The 18913-nt window shown below is 56.4% G+C and overlaps 1 protein-coding gene across 1 annotated transcript; it reads left to right on the top strand.

The window, feature by feature from the left end:
• The first annotated feature begins 317 nt into the window (after positions 1 to 317).
• Positions 318 to 18828, top strand: MPP1 (MAGUK p55 scaffold protein 1). Its single transcript, XM_066202715.1, has 12 exons — positions 318 to 505; positions 6750 to 6893; positions 7223 to 7301; positions 8289 to 8374; positions 9477 to 9545; positions 12348 to 12544; positions 12812 to 12918; positions 13787 to 13867; positions 14446 to 14526; positions 14896 to 15098; positions 15481 to 15555; positions 17531 to 18828. The coding sequence occupies exons 1-12, from the start codon at positions 398 to 400 to the stop codon at positions 17705 to 17707; spliced, it is 1407 nt and encodes a 468-aa protein (XP_066058812.1). The 5' UTR covers positions 318 to 397; the 3' UTR covers positions 17708 to 18828.
• The last annotated feature ends 85 nt before the right edge of the window (positions 18829 to 18913 follow it).

Genomic DNA, 18913 nt, shown 5'->3' with positions numbered 1-18913 from the left:
GGCTGTGACTCCTGGGGATGTCCTGTGCAGGGCCAGCAGCTGGACACCATGACCCTTTGGGGTAGCTCGGGCGCACTCTGCGATGTGAGTGCTGGGGCACAAGCAGGGGCAGGCACGGGCTCGGGGCTGGCACGGCACTGACGCGGCGGGGACACTCCCAGGTGGGAAAAGGCCCGGCACGGCGGCGAGGCCAGGCCGAGGGGCGGCGGGGACACCGAGCGCGACGCTGGCAGCGCCGGCCCCGCGCCCGTCCCCGGCCCGCCCCCGGCGCTGGCTCCGCCCGGCCCCGCCGCACACGGGCGGAGCGTGCCCAGAGCCCGCGGCGCTGCCGCAGCCGGGCCGGGCCGGGCCCTCAGCGCTGCCGGGGCCAGCGGGACCGGCCGCAGCTGCCGCCGGGATGACCCTCAAGTCGGGGCGCAGCGCCGGCGGCGGCAGCAGCAGCATGAGGACGGCGCTCTCCGACCTCTACCTGGAGCACCTCCTGCAGAACCGGCCCAAGCCCGAGGTGAGCGGCGGGGTGCGCCCCCAGACCCCGCTCCCGGGCCCCGCTCCCGGCCCCATCCGCGGCGAGCCCCGGCAGCGAGCCCCGGCGAGCGCCGCTCTGCTGCGGGCCCTGAGCCCGGCTCGGGCCCGGCACGGCTCCCGCTCCATCCCGCACATGCCGGGGGAAGCAGGTCCCGGAGGCGGAGACCCCGCGCTGCACATCCCCTGTGCCGGTCCCCGGCACCCCGGGAGCAGGGATGCTCGCTGGGGACGTGGGGTTGCCTCCGGGGAATGGTCGGCCAGCACAGCTGGGCAGAAGGAACTGGGTGCAGGGGAGGAAGGCTCCGGCATCCTGCCGCGGAAGAGATTGTGCTTGTTTTGCTGCAAAGTTGTAGCTGGTCAGAACTGGAACTGCCTGTCACATGAGCTGATTCAGCTGCTGAGCGACCTCCGGGTCCACGGCATGGGCTGGAGGAGGGTGGGGGTCTCTTCCCCAGGGAAGGAGGATGCAAGCAGCCCTTCTCACGGCTGCCCCGGGACAGGGAATGAGCCGATGGCCGCATGCATCCCACCTCCGACAGAAGGAGAGCAGCTGTACCACCCTCTTGGTTCTGCTGGGTGGGCTCCTTCCTCACTTAGCGTTGTTCGGGCTAGCTTGAGTGCAGGCAGGAGAAGGTCGGCGGTTGCCGCTGTTAAACTGCTGGTGCTTTTCTCCCGGCAGAGATTTCCAGCTTTGAGAAGGCATCCTCGGTGAAGCCATGGCATGATGTGCCTGGGCTAAGGTTTCCTTGCAACCGTGGGGAGCCTCTGGGAGAGAGCAGGGAGGAATTTCCCTGGAGTGCTGTCCTTGGCCCGTCTTGTTGGACACATAAACATGCAAAAGGGGCTTGTCAGATCTGTCTCACACCAGTGGCTCATCTGCTTTTCGTGGTTCAACCCTGACGGGGTGCTTTGAGAAAAAAATAATTAAAGCAAAGTGTCTGGACCAGGCAGCTGCCGAGAGGAGCTCTCCCATCCCTCGGCCTGCCAGATCCAGGCAGAGGGCCTGCCTGGCTGCAAACAGAGCAAGGATAAATTGCCAGTAGCAGCAGAGCGTGGAAAGTGTAGGAGCTGCCCTACAGCTTTCTGGTGTTAGCGGTGTATTTATCTCAGTAGGGGTAAGGGGAGAGATGGTGAACTGAGATCTGCACGAGGCCTTTTATAAGGAGCTCTGTAGGGCTGGCTTCCAACAGTGTTCTGAGCTTGCCAGTCACAGATAGCTGTCTCTGTGTCACGGGCGTGCAGAGATGGTGCTGGCCCACAGTGGCTCTGGCCCCTCCGTGGACACCAGGACATGGCCCAGCGGCAGTGTCCCTTCTTGGGAAGGGTGCTGAGTCTGCCCGGCTGCTCCTGGTCTGGAGTCAGAGTGACTGGGAGGTTTCTCTTCCTCATTTTCTCTGGCAGAGCCACGTGCTGGGAAATGCTGTATTCCTCACGTGGTGGCAGGGCATGCAAATCGTGGCAAGTGGAAGCCATGTTATTGCTAGGAAGCAACCCCAGGCCTCTCCTCTCGAGCCTCCCCACGTGCCTGTGTATCTTTGCCATATCTCCTGACTGACAAGTACAGATTTACCAAAAAGGTGTGGGCTTGATTTCCAGCTGTGCACCTGGTTGGCAGGATGACCTTGGGCTTGTCCCTTTATCAACTGTGACTCAGTTCCCCAGCTGTAAAATGGGCAGTGAACTGACCTTTGGGAGTTTGGTGGAGAAAAGGAGAGTACTTCTGGGGAGAGCTGATCTTGAGGGTGCAGAGAGAACAGAGGGAACACTGCGCTCACCTCTGGGCAGCAGTTCTCAGCATCCAACTGGCAGCAGCTCCAAAGCAGACTGAGGCCACAGTCCCCAGGATCGACCACAGGTAAACCTCGGTAGAAAGCTTAGCTAAACTTCTGGCTTTGACTAACTAAGAGGAGAGGGTGGTTCCAACTTTTTAATCTCAAATGTATTTTGCTGTGTGTAACAGCTACAGGGAAAAAGCTGTTTTGCAGGGCTTGTTCCGGAAGCTGGGATGGAGTGGCAGGCAGCTCCTCCTTCTGTCAGTGTTGTGGTTTCACTGGCTGTCTCTTGGAGGTTACCAGCTTCACAAACACATCTGGAAGGCTGCATCAGCCTTTTCTGGTGGGAAGGTGGTGCCTCAGCAAAACTTGACTGCGCTCCCTTGAAAATCTGGCCCATCTCCATTGCAGCACTCTGCGATCTGGAGTCACTGTGAGGGCACACAGAGCTGGCAGCACCTTCTGGCTGCCACGACCATTTTGTATCCTTCCTATTTCTCTTTTCCCCTTCCCACAGAGACCTGTTGGTGTTGCTGGGCCTTTTCACGGTGTCAGCAATGTAATCCTTTTTGGTTTAAATGTTCGTTGGTTTGATTCTTGTTTTTGAACTTCAGTCATATTGCCAGAAGGGGTTTTAGGTGAGATTGTTCCTGTGGCTGTGGGGGCAGACTTGAGATGTCAGTAGCCCCTGGCAGAATGAATTACTTCTAAATGTCTGTGTGGCTGTTGCTCCCCAACCTGCTGGAGCAGCCCTACAGCAGCTCCCAAACTCAATTTTTTTGCTTCTCTGCTCTTTTTACACATTGCTGAGTTTTTTAAGCTGTACAAGACTGAGATGGACAGATCTTGGATGGGGACGGAGGCGAGGCTGGAAGCACTGGAGGGTGAGAGGAGATATTGCTGGGTCAGGACATCTCTGCACCAAGCAGTCCCCCAACCTTCCTGCATGGACCTAGGGCAATTAAAATGTGAGGGGAGCTGGGATTTTGCTCCTTGCAAAGAGAAGAGCGTGTCTTCCTGCCAGCCAAAAGGGCAATTTCAGAAAAACGTGGCTCTAGGGTTCCTTCTTGCATCCAAGCTGCTGTACTTTGTGGGGCTGCTTGGCAAAACCAGCAATGCTTTTGACCACACACTCACCAGGCAGCCCTGTTTTTCCAAGGCTACCTGATACTGAAGTCTCTTGGTTAGAGCAGCAAGGAGAGGCCAGGAACCAAATCTCTGAACGTGCCCTTTGCACTGTAGGGCTGCTTTCCTCAAGTGCTGCTTCAGCCTCCTGCAAACAAGCTGCCCAGTTAATGTTTGATTTGCCCATGGTGTGCAGCCTGGTGGGGCCAGCACGGCCACAGCAGCAGCCCTGGCAGACAGTGCTGACCCCGCTGGGGGCCGGGATGCCAAGTGCTGGGATCCTTGCCACATTCCCTGTTGGTAAACACTGCCCAAGGAGCTGGTACACTTCCCTCTGCCGCGGGATATGGGGAAGAAGTCTGGGCTCTTGAGGAGAATGCAAACAGGGGGTTGTGGGGCCCCTCTGACCCATGGAGCTGGTGGCTCTTGCGTGCATTGGCACTGCAGCAGGGTTTGTGCAGGAGGATTTGTATCCTTGTCAGCCAGCTGCAGGGCACACAGGGCTGCTGGGGTGTCCAGCACCCCTATGGCACAGCTCACCCCTCCAGGCTCCTTGCCCTACGTGTGCCCCAGTGACAGAGCCCGGGGCTGTGCAGAGCTGGCAGTGGCTGGTGGCCACGAGCTGGCTCTCAGCAGCACTCAGGGATGTTTCCTGTGGAGCAGTGCACAAGGAGCAGAGTCTGGCCAGTCACCAGTGATTGAAAAGGCTCTTGAGGTCACAGCCTAGGCTGGGCCAAGCCAGCCAAGAGCGTGGCAGCTGCCAGGAGAGTGCAAGGCAATCTGGCCAACCAGCTCATGTGCATGGAGCATGAGAGCTACGCACATCTCTGGTTTCTGGGTGCCACCATCGGGGCCGCATCTGCCACCCCAAGGGTCCTGCTTGTTCTCATGAACCAGGCATTATCCTGTCCCCATCCACTGGCAGCCCAGGGCCATCACAAAAAAGCCCACACCATCCCAGCATGGCTCTGGTGTTGGAGAACCCTTCTGCATTCAGAGTTGCCATCAAGTGGCTGGTGGCCATCCCCAGGCACAGCAGCCAGTCTCTGGTGACAGACCTTGTTCTCCAGGAGTCACCGGGGTGACACTGGTGCTGTGTCAGCATCGAGGGCTGGGTGTTTTCTCCAGTGCTTTCTCCAGCTCTCAGCAAAAAGCAAAGGTCGGGGCTGGGAGGCTCAGCTGGTGGGGATGGTGAGGATGGGAACTCCCAGTCCCTGGAGCAGACTGTGCTGTGTCCTGGGTCATCGGGCTCTGCTGAGCCTACAGGTTTGAAGCCAGGAATTGCATGGTCTAACGCTTTCCCAAGGCATGACCAAGATAAGTATGATCTGTGCTGACTCCAACCACCTCATGGGCACTTTGGCATCAGGTTGGGCTGGAGAAGGTCCTTGTCCTCCTATTCCTCCTTGCACCTGCTGGTTTGGCAGAGGGGGACAGCTGACAGAGAGCTGTGGGACAGCTCTAGGCACGCACACTGCTGGATCTGTTCCTCTGCTCTGCAAATGGTGTGGTAGCATCATGCCCTGCTAGTGCTGGCAAGCCAGGCTGGGGAGGGTTGGATGTAAGTTGTTCTTCCTTCCACCCTGCAAGTCCATGGCCTGGGTGGTGTTCTGGGCTGGGATTCAGCCTTCTCCATGTTTAAGCCATTGGCAGCTGGAGCCCACGTGGTCCCCTTTTGAGGAGGAGGTTGGTTGGCACTTTTGGAAGTAGTTGGTTTAAAAATAAATCACTACATCATGGGCATACAGCTCCCTGAGCCCTTCCCTCCCTCGCCCAGCCCCACCAGTGCCCTGTCTGGGGGCTGTGACAGTGACCATGCCTGGTCTGTCCCTCTCTGCCAGCACCTTTCCTGCTATCCTTGTTAGTCCTGACTCTGCTGCCCCTTTCTTTGGCTCCCTCCCTGCTTTCTGCCATTGCACAGAGCTGGATCACTGTCTCAGCCAGCAGCATTCCAGCACATCCCTACCAAAGCTCATACTATTGTGGTTTAGTGCCATGGCTGCAGCCCAGTAGCAGATGCTCTTCACGAACCTTCCCCTGGCCTGACCAGATCTGCCTCCTCACCTGGTAGCGTGGGGCTGCAGCTTCTCCTCTGCTCCAGGCCAGGGGTCTGGGGTGGGTGAGAGTGAGCTGGGGCAGGGGGTCAGGCTGATATTTCCCAGCACCTGACATGGAGCTTCTGGCCCTGGTGCCCAGTTAACAGGTCAGTGGTGGGGAGAGGTGTTGGCTCTGCCAGTCTGGGCACGGCCATGTCACTGGTGCAGGACTGAAGCTGGTGAGGACCTTGCTGGGCATCCCTGCAGCTTTGCTGGCTGTGGCTCTGAGCTCAGGCACTGCTGGGAGACTGCAAACTGGGCAGCAGAGGCAGGAGTCTGGTGTGGAGTGGGACAGTCAGGAGAGTTTGTTTTGCATCATGGGCTGGTGTGGGAATTTGTGCCAACAGGGCGGGCAGGGGCTGCAGATCAAAGCTGGTCTGGGTTTTGCTGGGCCAGCACTGATTTGGGAGAGGCTTGAGGAAAGTCCACTGCTCCTGGGGACAAACGTGCACATTTGTGAGCTGTGTGGAGACATTCCCCAGTGTGTCTGAGGGATTTAACAGGACTGTCAGGCTTCCTTGGGCTGGATGGATTTGGAGGTCTTTGTGTGGGACCCCAAGCACTCTCCATCAGCCAGCACATGCTGGAATCAAAGAACAGAGGTTTCCTCAGGACTGAAAGCCTGTGCTTGGCTTCCCAGTGCAAACCAGCATGAAAGGACCTGGAGCTGGGAAGGGGAATGGGATGTTTCTGGCTGGCTGGGGAGCACACTGCCTTCAGTGCCTGGATGTTGTGTGCATGGCTCTGCACCGTGTCAGTTGCCCACTGAGGTAGGTCAGGAAAGGTTGAACGTGCAAACTGAGCAAGAACAAAGCCTGGCTCCAGTTCTCAGGGGTGAGTCCCAAAGTGTTCTGTTCACTTGGTGAAGATGTCCTGGGCTTTGTGCTCTGCCACAAGCTCTCTGTGAGCCAACTGCTGCTGCGACACACAAAGGAGTGTTTGTGACTGCTTCAGAAGATCAGTTGTGGACTCTTTTGGCTTCTGCTACCTGCAGCTTTTCCAAAGTTTTCTTACCTCCTGTGTTTCCCAGGCTGGAAAACTGCAGATTTAACCCACATCCACATCTCCAAGGCACAAGTCCTTCTGCTCCTTTTCTTTTCTTGCCCTTAGTGTCTTCTCCTCTGCTTGCGCCGCAGGCACCTTAACACCTTTGAGTAGCTGAGCCCCAGAGCAGGGATCCAGCCTTCCCAGGTGGAGCCCCTAAACCGTGGTGTCTGTTTTGCCCCGACAGGCCATGACTCAGTCCCCACACGCCCTGACTGAGGACATTTACACCAACGGCTCAGCCACCCTGGGCAGCCCCTCGCACAGCGGCAGCCGCGAGGTGCGCAAGATCCGCCTGGTGCAGTTCGAGAAGGTCACCGAGGAGCCCATGGTGAGAACTGGCCAGGCCCCAAGGCTGGATGGCACCCGGGGGGTTGGAAGGGCAGGCTGAGGTGTGCCAGCAGGCTGGCTTTGAGGGAAACAGGTCACTGGAGATCTTGGCCATGGGAAAAAGGTGCTGGACTCTGCATTCTGCCCGGGGACCCAAAGCGAGCCCCACGAAGGGTGGTGATACTTGTGCCAAGAGGAGCTGCAGCAGCCTGAGTTGGCTTAGCAGGGTCTTTCCCCCAGCTCAGTGTGGACATGGGCCTGGAGAGGACTTTGTGAGGGCAGGAGGGCTCTCCCCTGCAGCCAGCAGTCATGGATTTTCCTGTCTTCCAGGGAATCACGCTGAAGCAAAATGACAAGCAGAGCTGCATGGTGGCCAGGATCTTCCATGGGGGCATGATTCACAGACAAGGTAACAAGACCTTTTTAGAAGGCATGGGGTACACATCTGCAGGTGGTTTCTTCCCGTGCAGCAGTAATGCAGGTCCTCAGCACTGCTGGCTTTCCCCTGTGACATGGACATCTGTGCCTGTTCCTCCCCTAGGGATGTGTCAGGAGCTTGGGACTCACTGGTCTCTCTGCATGGTTGTCACATTAAAACACTGGAGGCTTTAGTGATAAATAAAGGTTTGGGGGAAGGGCTCTCCCAAAAAGGAACTGGAGATCATCTGTCTCATGATGGGGTCACTGTAAGAAGAGATGGATCATACCCTGGAGTAGGGGAAGCTCTTCCCATTCCTAAAGTGCACAGGTGGGACAGGCATCCTGTAGATTGGCTCTGCAGGCCAAAATAAGGTGCCAAAAGAAATAAATAGGTGCTATTTTCTGGTTTTGGGTTTTGCCAAGGAGGCGTGGATACAAGATGTTCTCTGCTTAGAAGAGGCTGCTTTTCCAGCCTTGGATCCAAGTGGGAAGTCTGTTCTTACCACTGCCAAAATAAGGCAGGAGCCATTCCAATAACACTACTGGAGCCTGATTTTTAGTAGTATATCTGAGGCTGTAATCTGCCTGGGTATATAAACTGAAAACACACAAAGTCAGGAGTGCTTGTGTTAAGGGCCCTGTAAGGAGGCTGTGATTGGCTTCAGGTGAGGTGCTTGGGGTTGTGTTTGAAACGCTGATGCAGGTGCTTTGACCAGTCCAAAGCACTTTCCACACAGTGGAAAGCAGCCTGATGACCTTGGGACTGGCCTGGTGTGTGTATTGGGTGGAAGGGGAAGAATTCATTCCCCTTGTGCTTCCCTCCCATGTGCTTAGATGGCACGTGTGGTTCCAGAAGCACTGGCAGGCAAACACTGCAGTGTCCTGGCCCTGGAGGCTGATGGAGCTGTGTAAATTTGGTTTGGTGAGCAGCTCTTGTTCCTTTTCTGCATTTTCATGTTTCTCACATTGCTGGCAGGCTCCCTTCACGTGGGTGATGAAATCATAGAAATCAATGGGCAGAGTGCAAGCAACCACTCAGTTGACCAGCTGCAGAAGATGCTGGTAGGTATCTGTGTGTGTCAGGGCTGTTCCCTGGAAAGGAGCCCTTTGGCCTGCATGCTGTGAGCATTCCCCCCCTCCCACACCCCAGAGCCAGCACACAGCTGCCTACATACAGCAGTGTGATGTGGCAGCAGCCATCCTGCATGCAGCCCCCGTGGGGTCTGTGCTTGCTGCTTGTTTCTGGCGTCCTGCAGCACCAGGGGAGGCTGTTGACTGGGTCCCTGACGTGTGCTGATGCTGTGTGGGGCTTGGAAACCACCTCTGCTTGCCGAGGCTGGTGTGCAGTCCAGCCCAGGGCTGGCTGCTCCTGCAGACCTGAGCCACATGTGCATGTCATGTTGGTGCCATTTGCCTGCTGCTGAGGTCATGGTGATCCTGTCCTTGCCAGAGACAAGGGCCTCAGACCTGCCTTGGGTTCATACACTGATGACCCTGATCTGTGCCCAGCATATGACTCCTTGCTGGAGGGAGGTGGTGGTGCTGCTGAGGACCCCCACCAGCAGCCTAAGCAGGAGGCTTGGCCTTGCCAAAGTGCCACAGGATGTCCCTGCTCCAGACAGCAGGACCAAGGAGGAGCTTGTCTTTGTTTTTGCCTCCTGAGAAGAGTGGTTGGCCCAGGAGGCCCCTCCAAGCCTCCACATGTCGTTGTGCCATGTGGGCGTTGTGATGCATGTGAGGCAACAGTGCACTGGCTTGTGGCAGGCAAGAGAGTGCTGTGCCTCTCATGTCACCAGGAGGGCCAGAGCAAGGGGCCAACGTGGAGGGAACCTGGAAGAACCAGCCTCTCCTCCCAGGCTCCTCACTGGAGCAGCCAGGGCGGAGATGATGCAGGTCTCCATGTTCATTCTGGTGGTGCTTAGCAGTGCCCACAGCCTGACCCCTGTGGGGGTGCCGGTGTCCCCCCCTGGGAATGGGACAAGTATGGCAAAGGCAAGCACAGCTATTTCTGACCAGGCTGTGGTGTCCCCCAGCACGGTGGGGTACCCAGGAGCCCTGCCTTTGCAGGTCCTGGCACTCAGCACCTCCCTGCACAGCTTGCTGCTGTTGAGCTGCCTCCAGACACCACCGCCTCCAACTCTTCTTTCTCCCCTTTGTTCACTAGAAAGAAACCAAGGGGATGGTCTCATTAAAAGTCATTCCCAACCAGCAAAGCCGCCTCCCTGCTCTCCAGGTAAGTGCAGCCTCTGCATCCACGGGCAGTGCTGGGGCAGGGTGGGACCAGAGCAAACCAGTGCTGGGGAGAGAGCTGTGCTCAGCCAGGGATGTCAGGGCAGGGGGGTGGCTTCCTTTGTCAGAGCTGCTGGAGGGACCTGTCCTGTGCTTGCATCACTGCACACAACCATATGTTGGGCCTGTGTGGGTGTATTTACCCAAAGTGCGTGTAGGAACACGGGGCTGGGATGTCTGAGCCAGCAGTGCTGTTTGGGGCTGGGAAAGCAGTGGCAGGGGCACACCAGGGAGCACGTGAGGGCCTCCTTCAGAGCCACAGCCGTTGGTGGCAGGGGCAGCCCCTGGCTCTGTGGTCCCTGCTGTCACCACTGCTGGTGCACCAGCCCCAGTTGAGGTGACATCGGTCCGGATGCACAGTGTGGGAGGAAGGCAGGCAGTTCACTGCACCTGCTGTCACTGCCAGGGTGAGGGGCCATGCTGTGTCACCGGAGGGTGACACCTGCGTGGTTTTGCCTTTGAAGTCATGCTGTGGCTGAAATAGAGTACTGGGGAGGGCTGTGTTCTCTGCCAAGACTTCAGGGCGTGGTAGCTGGGTTGCTGTCTTGTCTTTGTGCAGGAGCCAACCCCCGTGCAGCCCCCCTGTCATGGACAGGCAGGAGTGAGACAGGAGTTCAGAGGCAGAGGGTGGGGGCTGGATGGTGCTGGGATGGCCTGAGGGAACACATGTCATTCTTTACCAGAAAAGCTGAAGTTTGGAGTGTGGTGGCAAGTGTTGGTGGCTCTGTTTCTTCCTCAGTTCATGCTGTCCCCAGTCCTGCTCAACCAGCTTTGCATGGATGTTTTTTAAACACTGACCTGTGCCTGTCCTTCCCTGCTGTCAGTCTGCCCCCCTGTCCTGACCCAGCCACCTCCAGTTGGCCAACTCCATGCCAGAGGAAAAGAATGCAGTTCCTGGTTCACCTGAGGCTGGGAAAGACACAGGGACAAACTCCTTCCCAGGAACAGTTGTACTCCTTCCTGCTGTGCCCAGGGCAGTGGTGCTGTCTGCCCCCCAGAGCCACAGCTGCTTGTGTCTGTGTTTGTTGCAGTACCACCACCAAGAGTGGGCTGTTTCCGCTCCTGGATCCCCTTTATTTCAGTGATCACCTTTATTTCAGTACCTGGCAGGCAGGATGGTGATCCTGGCATCCTGATTTTTCCCCGCCCTGGCTCATGAGTTTGAGTGTCTCTTGGAGTGTGTCTGCTTGGGAGTGTCCTAAGGAGAGGAAGCACGGGGCATTCAGGGCTCTTGAGGGCCCCTCCAGCAAATTCCCTGCAGCCCTTTGGCTTTAAAAGACCAGGACTTCTCATGCTGGAGCCTGCTCAGCAGCTGAGTGTCTGGCCCCAAAGAGGGGCTGGCAGCAGGCAGGCAAAGAGCCCTGTGCAGCTGTGGGTGATGTGTGGAGCTGTCTGATGCCAGCTCCTAACTGGTGTAGGAGAGGTCTTTCCAAAGTGTCCTTGCTCAGGACACCAGTGCTGCAGGAGCAGAGAGCTCTGGGCAGTGCCTGCTGTGTATCCCTGGTGTTTGTGTGGGTGATCAGCTTCCTGGTGCCAGAGAGTGCTTTCAAAGCAAGCAGCAGTCCTCGTCCTCAAAGGAGATTCCACTCTTGTTGTTTCTCCTATTTTCATTTTTTTGTGAGGGCTCTCATGTCACAGCTTGGTCCATATGGTCTATTCTGGCAGTGGAAGGGAACCATGTTTGTGTCCTGCTGGCTCTGTGCCTCCAGCAGCACAGCTGAGGGAAATGGTTTTAATGTGGAGCAGGGACAGCATGGTCTGCCCTACCGAGGATGAATTTCCAAGCCCTGCCTGTCACATCTGAGGAAAGGACAGGCATCACCCCACGTGAAACTCTTTCCCCCCTCCTTGCTACATGCTGTGTTTCTAGGGTAACTAAGCTGGGGTAATGCTCAGCATTCCCTAAACTCTGCTTTTCACTCCTAATCCTCCACACTCTGCCTGGCTCTGCCTCCACTCTAGTCCTGACAGGGTCCTGCTGGGAGTGGGTGCTGTAGACTCCCTCCCAAGCAACTGAGCAAGCAGAAGGGACAGGGAAAGCAAATTTCTCACACCTTCCTGGTCCCCAGGGCTTCCCCAGCCTCAGGAGGGTACACAGTGGCCTGGGAAGCAATAGCAGCAACTCATTTCCAGTTGCATGAATTGTAATTTTGTGGGAGTAGCTGATGCCAAAGGGACCAGGACAGACCAAGGCAGGGATGGGTGCAGCACTGCAGCCTTGGCTCCCCAAAGGCCTCGTGCCATGCAGGGATTGCCCAGCTGAGGGGAAAGGCAGCACAGAGCAGCTGAGATTGAGCCATGGCCTTCCCCGGGGTCCCTGTTGCAATGTCACCTCTGTGGTCACTCCACTGCAGACCCCAGTTGTGCACCACGTTGGTGGGACTGCTCTGTGGCTGGCTGAACTCACCAGCACTGTGCAGCAGCCAGGGCACTGCAGGGGAGCTCCATGGCAGGGTTTGAACACCACCTGTGGGTGTATCACCAGCTCCCAGTAAGGCCAAGATATTGTCCTACTCCATCCCTCATCCACTCACCAGCACATCTCACTACAGTTCCGTGCCCAAGACTTTCCCCCTAGGCTTTGTGCATCTCCTTTCTCCCCACAAAGCCTTGTGGGGCTTGGAAAGGAGCAGGGGCTTTGTGCTTGGAGCCACCTCTGCAGTCACTGCTTGGGAATGCAATGTGGGGGCCAAACTCAGCCAGCCTGCATGGCCATGCTGACTCTGGTCTCCTCTCTCTTTTGCAGATGTTCATGAGGGCACAGTTTGACTACGACCCCAAGAAAGACAACCTGATCCCCTGCAAGGAAGCAGGACTGAAGTTTCAGATTGGTGATGTGATTCAGATCATAAACAAGGATGACAGCAACTGGTGGCAGGGCCGGGTGGAGGGCTCTTGCACTGAGTCAGCAGGACTCATCCCTTCTCCGGAGCTGCAGGAGTGGTAGGTCCCTGGATGTGCCCAGAAGGGCTGGATCTGGGAGTGGAGGTGGGAGCTGTGACCATGTGCTATCAGGAGTTTGTGTTGGGCAACACCAGTGTCACTGCTGGGACAAGGAGGAAAATGTCCCCTTCATGTGCTGCAGGGTGAGCCTTTGCCTGTCCCAGCAGCCAACCTGTTTCTCTTGCATGTCTGAGGGACAATCCTGCTGCTGTCCCAGGGCTTGGGGTGACAGCTGGGCCATGGTGTGGTGTCCTCCTCTCTTGGCAGGCGTGTGGCGAGCGTCACCCAGCCCAGCCAGAGTGAATCCCCGAGCTGCAGCCCCTTTGGGAAGAAGAAGAAGTGCAAAGATAAATACCTGGCCAAGCACAGCTCAAGTAAGCGTGAGCAGGGCAGTGGGCTCAGTCCCCAGCCCTGCCTATCCCCCTGCCTCTGGCAGGGCTGGGTCTGTCCTCCATGGGAGAACACAAACAGCCCAGCTGTGTCAGCACTGGGATCTCAGGGTACTCCACAGCTGTCAGCTTTTTTTGAGTCTCTTCTGCAGTCTTCACGTTCCTCATGTGGCCACAGCTGTGTCCCCATGTAGAGCACGAGGCCAGGGCTGGCTCAGCACTGAGCTCCTGTGCTCTCCCCTGGTGACAATCCCTTGCACTCCTGGCCCTGTGAGCTCAGGCTCCCCAGCCTCAAACCCCCCAGGCTGCTGAACACGGGGCAGGCAGTGGCAGTGCTGCTGCTCAGCAGTCAGGGAGCAGCCTGCACTGCTCCCACAGCTGCCAAGGCCTGACCCTGGTGAGGCAGGGAACTGCCCCTCAGCCACCCATGTAAGCTCCCCATGCTAAACGGAGCAAAGAGCTGGCAGAGGCTGGTGCCTGGGGACTGCTGGCTTCTGGCCCGGCCTGCAGCTCCAACCAGCAGCAAACAAGGCTACAAATCACCCAGATATATAAAGCTCCCCCAGCAGCAAGCTCCCTGCAGCATCCTGCTGCCTCCACCCCAGCTCCCAGGTCCTACTGTCCTGAGCAGAATTACTGAGCAAAAGCAGCCCTGGCTTCTTTGGCAGCCCCCCAGCACCCACTCTGCCTCTCTGCTTGCTGTTGGTGCTGCCAAACGTGGATGAGCTCCCAGCCCAGTCCTGAGCACTCCTGTCCATTTGCCCTGGCTTTGGTCTGACACACATACACGGGTCATGCTGGTGTGGCCAAGCCAATTCTGACCTCTCTACGTCTCCTTTCTCCTCCACCCCAGTTTTTGACCAGCTGGATGTCGTTTCCTATGAGGAAGTGGTGAGGCTGCCTGCCTTCAAGAGGAAGACTCTGGTGCTCATTGGTAGGTCCTGTCCCAGACACCCTCTGCACCACGGGGATGTGTGCTGGGAACCAGGACTGTGCAGGGGCTGGGGCAGCACAGCCCTTCAAGACCTAGTGAGGTCTGGGCAGCATTTCTTCAGCCTGCAGCAGTTATCCCATAGGATGCATTGTGCATGGTCTGGCACCTGTGCTGCAATGCTGGGGAAGAGTTCATTCAGGCATTTGCAACTCCTGAGCATCTTAATGGAAAATCTCTATCAAAAGCAGCTCTGCAGTTGCACCAAAGCAAGCACTCCCACACTGTGGGGACTGAGCACTTGGTGGTGGACTCCACAGGCATGGGCAGCCCAGCCAGGCTGGTTGCTCTGGAGGCAGCAGTCCTGTCTCCAGCTGGGGCTGGAGGTGAGCATCCCCAGGGCACAAAGAGCCTGTTCCAGGGCTGGAAGACACCACAGACCAGTCCAGGAAACACATCTTGGGCAGGGCCCAGGCCAAGCTCTGCACTCTCTGTCAGACCCAGAGCTGTGGAGGGGCCCCAGCATCTCCTACCAGGCTGCTCTGAGCCCGGCTCTAGTGTCCATCTCTTTCTCTCTCCAGGGGCCAGCGGCGTGGGCCGTAGCCACATCAAGAATGCTCTGCTCAACAACAACCCAGACAAGTTCATGTACCCACCTCCATGTAAGTACCAGCACAGGCTGCATTTCCTCTCACCTCTTTGATCCAGGACCTTCTGACAGCAGGTGGGAGGTGGGGAGATGTTCCTCCAGCATCAACAAGCCCCCGAAGTCAGAGGTCCCCACGTGCAAGGCCTCCCTGCCTGCAGTCCCACATGGACCCACCTTTACCCACAGAGGCTGCAGGCCTGCTGCCACCCTCACAAAGACACCTCTCTTTCCATCCAGTGCTTGGCCCCAGCTGGCTGAGGTACCTGTTTATCCAAAGCAGGAAACAGTTAACAGGGGATTAGTACAGCTTAGTCTTGATGCCTGCTCCACTCTGTTCCCCTCTCCTTCCGGGGCCAGCATTCATCCTCTCTCCCCTCCCCAGACACCACACGCCCCCAGAAGAAGAATGAGGTGGATGGGAAGGACTATTACTTTGTCTCCACTGAGGAGATGACCCGGGACATCTCAGCCAATGAGTTCTTGGAGTTTGGAAGCTACCAGGGAAACATGTTTGGCACCAAGTTTGAAACAGTGCACAAGATCCACCAGCAGGACAAAGTCGCTATTTTGGACATCGAGCCCCAGGTAGGGAGCAGGGGAAGGAAGGGGTGGAGGACAGGGGCTGCCACAGACTGAGCTACCTGGGTGCTGGCTGTGACTGTCCCTGCCGTCTCTTCCCAAAGGAAAAACACCAGCAAGCCCTGGGGTGGCATTTCCATTCCCAAGACATGGGTACAGTGAGGGTGTTCCTGTCACAGCACACACCTGGCTGTGTCACCAAGGCCACGGCCAGGCTGCTGTGGGAGTGGGTTGCAGGGACCCTTTTCCAGGAGTCCAGTGAGCCCATGTCCCCAAAGAGGGGTGTCCCCTTTAGCCCCCACTGCATCACGGGCAGCATGGCAGCTGTGCTCTTGCTCCCAGCCTGGGGAAGGGCCTCACTCTGGTCACTGCACCCTTCTCTCCACAGACCCTCAAGATCGTCCGCACGGCCGAGCTCTCCCCGTTCATCGTCTTCATCGCCCCCACAGACAAGGCGGAGGAGGTGAGTGGCAGGGTGTCCCCTCCTGTCCCCCTCTGGCTGGGCTTCTTGGTCCATGGCAGCACCTGCTGCAGCAACCCAGGGCTCCCCATCAGCATATTCCTGTCTGCTTGGCTCTTGGTGGTCCAGAACTCAGCCCAGAGCTGAGAACAGGAACTGCCAATTCCTGCAGCTGTAAACTCAGCAACCCTCATCCCAAGCAGCATAATCACGGTGGGGAGCACAGCCTAGCAGTCGGGGCAGGACCATTTATCCTCCATCAGCTATGCAAATAGACACACAAACAACTGCTCCTTTCATTCTTTGCCTCATTAGGATGCTGATCCCTTTAACGTGAGGATGAAAGCAGCACTGATAGCGCAGTTAACTCATTCAGTGCCAAGCATCAGGCTGGCAGCCACAGGCTGTCACTTCCCAGGAAGCCCCCTGGGTGCAGGGATGCTGCCTCCCCTGCCCTACACCCCAGCCTGGCAGGGAGACAGAGGCCACAAGAAAACCCAGAGCTGTGCTCCTCCTGGATTCAATGGCAAAAAGGCCACCTCTTCCAGCCTACTGAGTTTGTGTTTGGAAAGCTTAAGCTACAGCTAGTTTTTGGAGAGGATATTTATGCAGCTTCAGAGGAAGTGTCGTGCAGGTATTTAGAGGAACATTAACTGCCTGATGCAGCAGGCTGGGGAGGGGGGGAAGGGGACAGAACAGAAAGGGCCACTCTGTCACCCACCGCTGCCTCCATCCAGAGAGGAATCACATCCTGCTGCAGTGGGCAGGGCTGCCAGGCACTAAATATAACCCTGCAGCTCGGCTCACTCTGAGGAGGGATGCGGCAGAGTTAATGTCACCCCGCAGAGCTCACAGGAGCAAAAACTGCTGCTTGCCCTCCCTCCCCTCTCCACCCCCAGCAGCTGCTGCCTTCATCCACAACACAGGAAAAATTAATTGTATAAGAACTGATGAATATTTTCAGTAACTCTTTCAACAAGAAGGTACCTAAGCGGTATCTTTGGGTGGCATTTTTTTTTCTTTTGGTTTTTTTTCCCTAGGGTAATAATTATATTTAAAGTTTGTCAGTGTTGAACTGAACACCTTAAAGACAGAAGCCTGCTGTGCCCTGAGGGAGGCTGTGGTATTACAATACTGTGCCATCTCTAATATGTTTTTATTGCTGACTACTAAAGGTATCAGTACTGTGATACAGACCCAGATGGTCTAACAAAAAAGGACATAAAGACTGGCCTGAATTAGTTTATCAATATATTTTTAGGTCTACTTCATCTGTTGATAATAGATATAATTATATAATAGCTATGATAATTATTATAATCTAATAATACCCGTTCAGGTCTATTAATATCTGCACAGAGCAGAGCTCAGCGAGCACTGCACCCCAAGCTATCCCTCTTCCCGTCTTTCAAGCTCCATTAGGGAAATATGTGGAACTGGTCAGGGGCAGAGCTGCCCAAGGATGCACCCACATGCCACACTGGCAGGAGGGAAGAGGCAGCTTTGCTTTTACTGTAGAAATAGAGCACTGAAAGCCCAGCCAAAACCAGTGGAGAGGCTGGTAAAGCTCTGCTGTCTGGTGCTGTTCTGGTCAAAAGCCAGTGGGAAGGAGGGATCCTGCAGGAATCCCACCTCCAACCCAGCCTGGAGCTGGTGACAGTGCCCACCAGAGCACTGAGCAGCTTGCTGCTTGTGAACCTTCTCCCTGGGAGCTGCCAACAGAGCATTTTAAAGGTAAACAGGAGAGCCAGCAGGTCTGGCCTCACTCTAGCAGGTAACCTGATGCTCCCAGCACCACACAAAGTCCAGCAAAAGCCCAGAGATCACACAACAGCTCCTGGCCCATCAGACAAGCCCTAAGGATTCTCTGTGCTTTGACACTTCACAACCACTGGAGCCGTTTTGGTGTTGGGAGGGTGTTTCCCTGTTGGGGAGTGCTGTGAAGTTCCTCTCCTGAGCACTGTGCTGTCCCTTGCAGTCGGAGGCTCTGCAGCAGCTGCGCAAGGACTCGGAGAGCATCCGCAGCCGGTACGCACACTACTTCGACCTGTCCCTGGTCAACAATGGCGTGGAAGAGAGCCTCCAGCTGCTGCAGGAAGCCTTTGAGCAGGCCTGCAGCTCCCCACAGTGGGTGCCTGTCTCCTGGGTCTACTGAGAAGGCACCCAGCTGCTTCCCCATCAACCATCCTGCAGCCACCGGGAAACACCTCCTCAGCTTCCCCTGCCCCACACAGCCCAGCACAGCTCGCCTCCTCTGCTGCTCCACGGACATGGTCTCGGTTCACACACACTCACAGGGTGCCCACAGCTCCTCTCCTGGGGGAACAAACACAGGACAGAGGCTGCCTGGGGGCCAGACAGCTCCTGTGGCACTGCGGGGCAGGGCAGTGGCTACAGCAGAGCCCAGGTTAGCTCAGAGCACAGCTCCCTGCCCTCCCTGGGCAAGGAAAGCACAATCCTGCTGTAACATCCAGCTGATCTTCCCTGCAGCAGTCAGTCCCAAGGGAAGTGGCAGAACGGGGGTTTCTCCAGGCAGTTGTCTACTGAGATGGCAGGAATGCACACAACTCAAACCCTTCCCTGTGTCTGTGAGGCTTTTCAAGGAAGCACATGTCTTGGGAGGCTTCTCCCAGACCACACCAGAGCTCCTCCATCCAAGGGTTTCCTCTCAGAAAGGGGGAAGATGATGAATGTGGCATGGAGCACCCCCAGGCAGGCCTCACCCCATGTTCCCAGGTTGGAGTTTTCTCATTCCCCCTGTGCAGCCATAGGTGTAAAAACTCACTGTATTGGAATTCTCACCGTGCAGCTTGGATTGTTACTGCCTGGCCAGAGGAACTGGGCAGCAGCTGAGCCAGTCCCACAGACCAAACCCCAGAGGGACTCTTCAATGGGTAAATTATATCCAGCCACAACTATCTGTTGCATGCAGTAGGAAAGTGTCTACAAAGATCATCCCAGGCATGTTTTCCAGTCTAGGGTGTCTCTCACACTGTATGCAAACGTGAAAGCCATGCTCACCCTGGGGTTTGTACTGACTCACAAGCCCTACAACCACCATGTCTGGGAAATATCACATCCACCATGTAGGTGAAAAAAAAAAAAACTCATTTGTGTGTTCAGTCAGCTACAGGGGCAAGGGGAACTTGGTTAAAAAGTCTTGTGCAATTTTTTTTTTTAAGGATGCCAAAAATAAAAATCTATGTGCAATAGGGACCTTCGTTCTGATCCACTGCAGGGAAACAATGAGCAGCAATAAATGTGTGCTGAAACATTGCCATGGCTGGTGTTTTACCTCTCAGGCTGGGCACTGACACAGCAATGATAAAGGCCCCTCTAGTGATGGTCCTCATCAACATGA

This window comes from Chamaea fasciata, unplaced genomic scaffold (genome assembly GCF_029207755.1).
Source record: "Chamaea fasciata isolate MVZ Bird 193981 ecotype frontalis unplaced genomic scaffold, bChaFas1.0.hap1 SCAF_22, whole genome shotgun sequence".
Lineage (NCBI taxonomy): Eukaryota > Metazoa > Chordata > Aves > Passeriformes > Sylviidae > Chamaea > Chamaea fasciata.
This window is presented reverse-complemented; position numbering and strand designations above follow the sequence as displayed.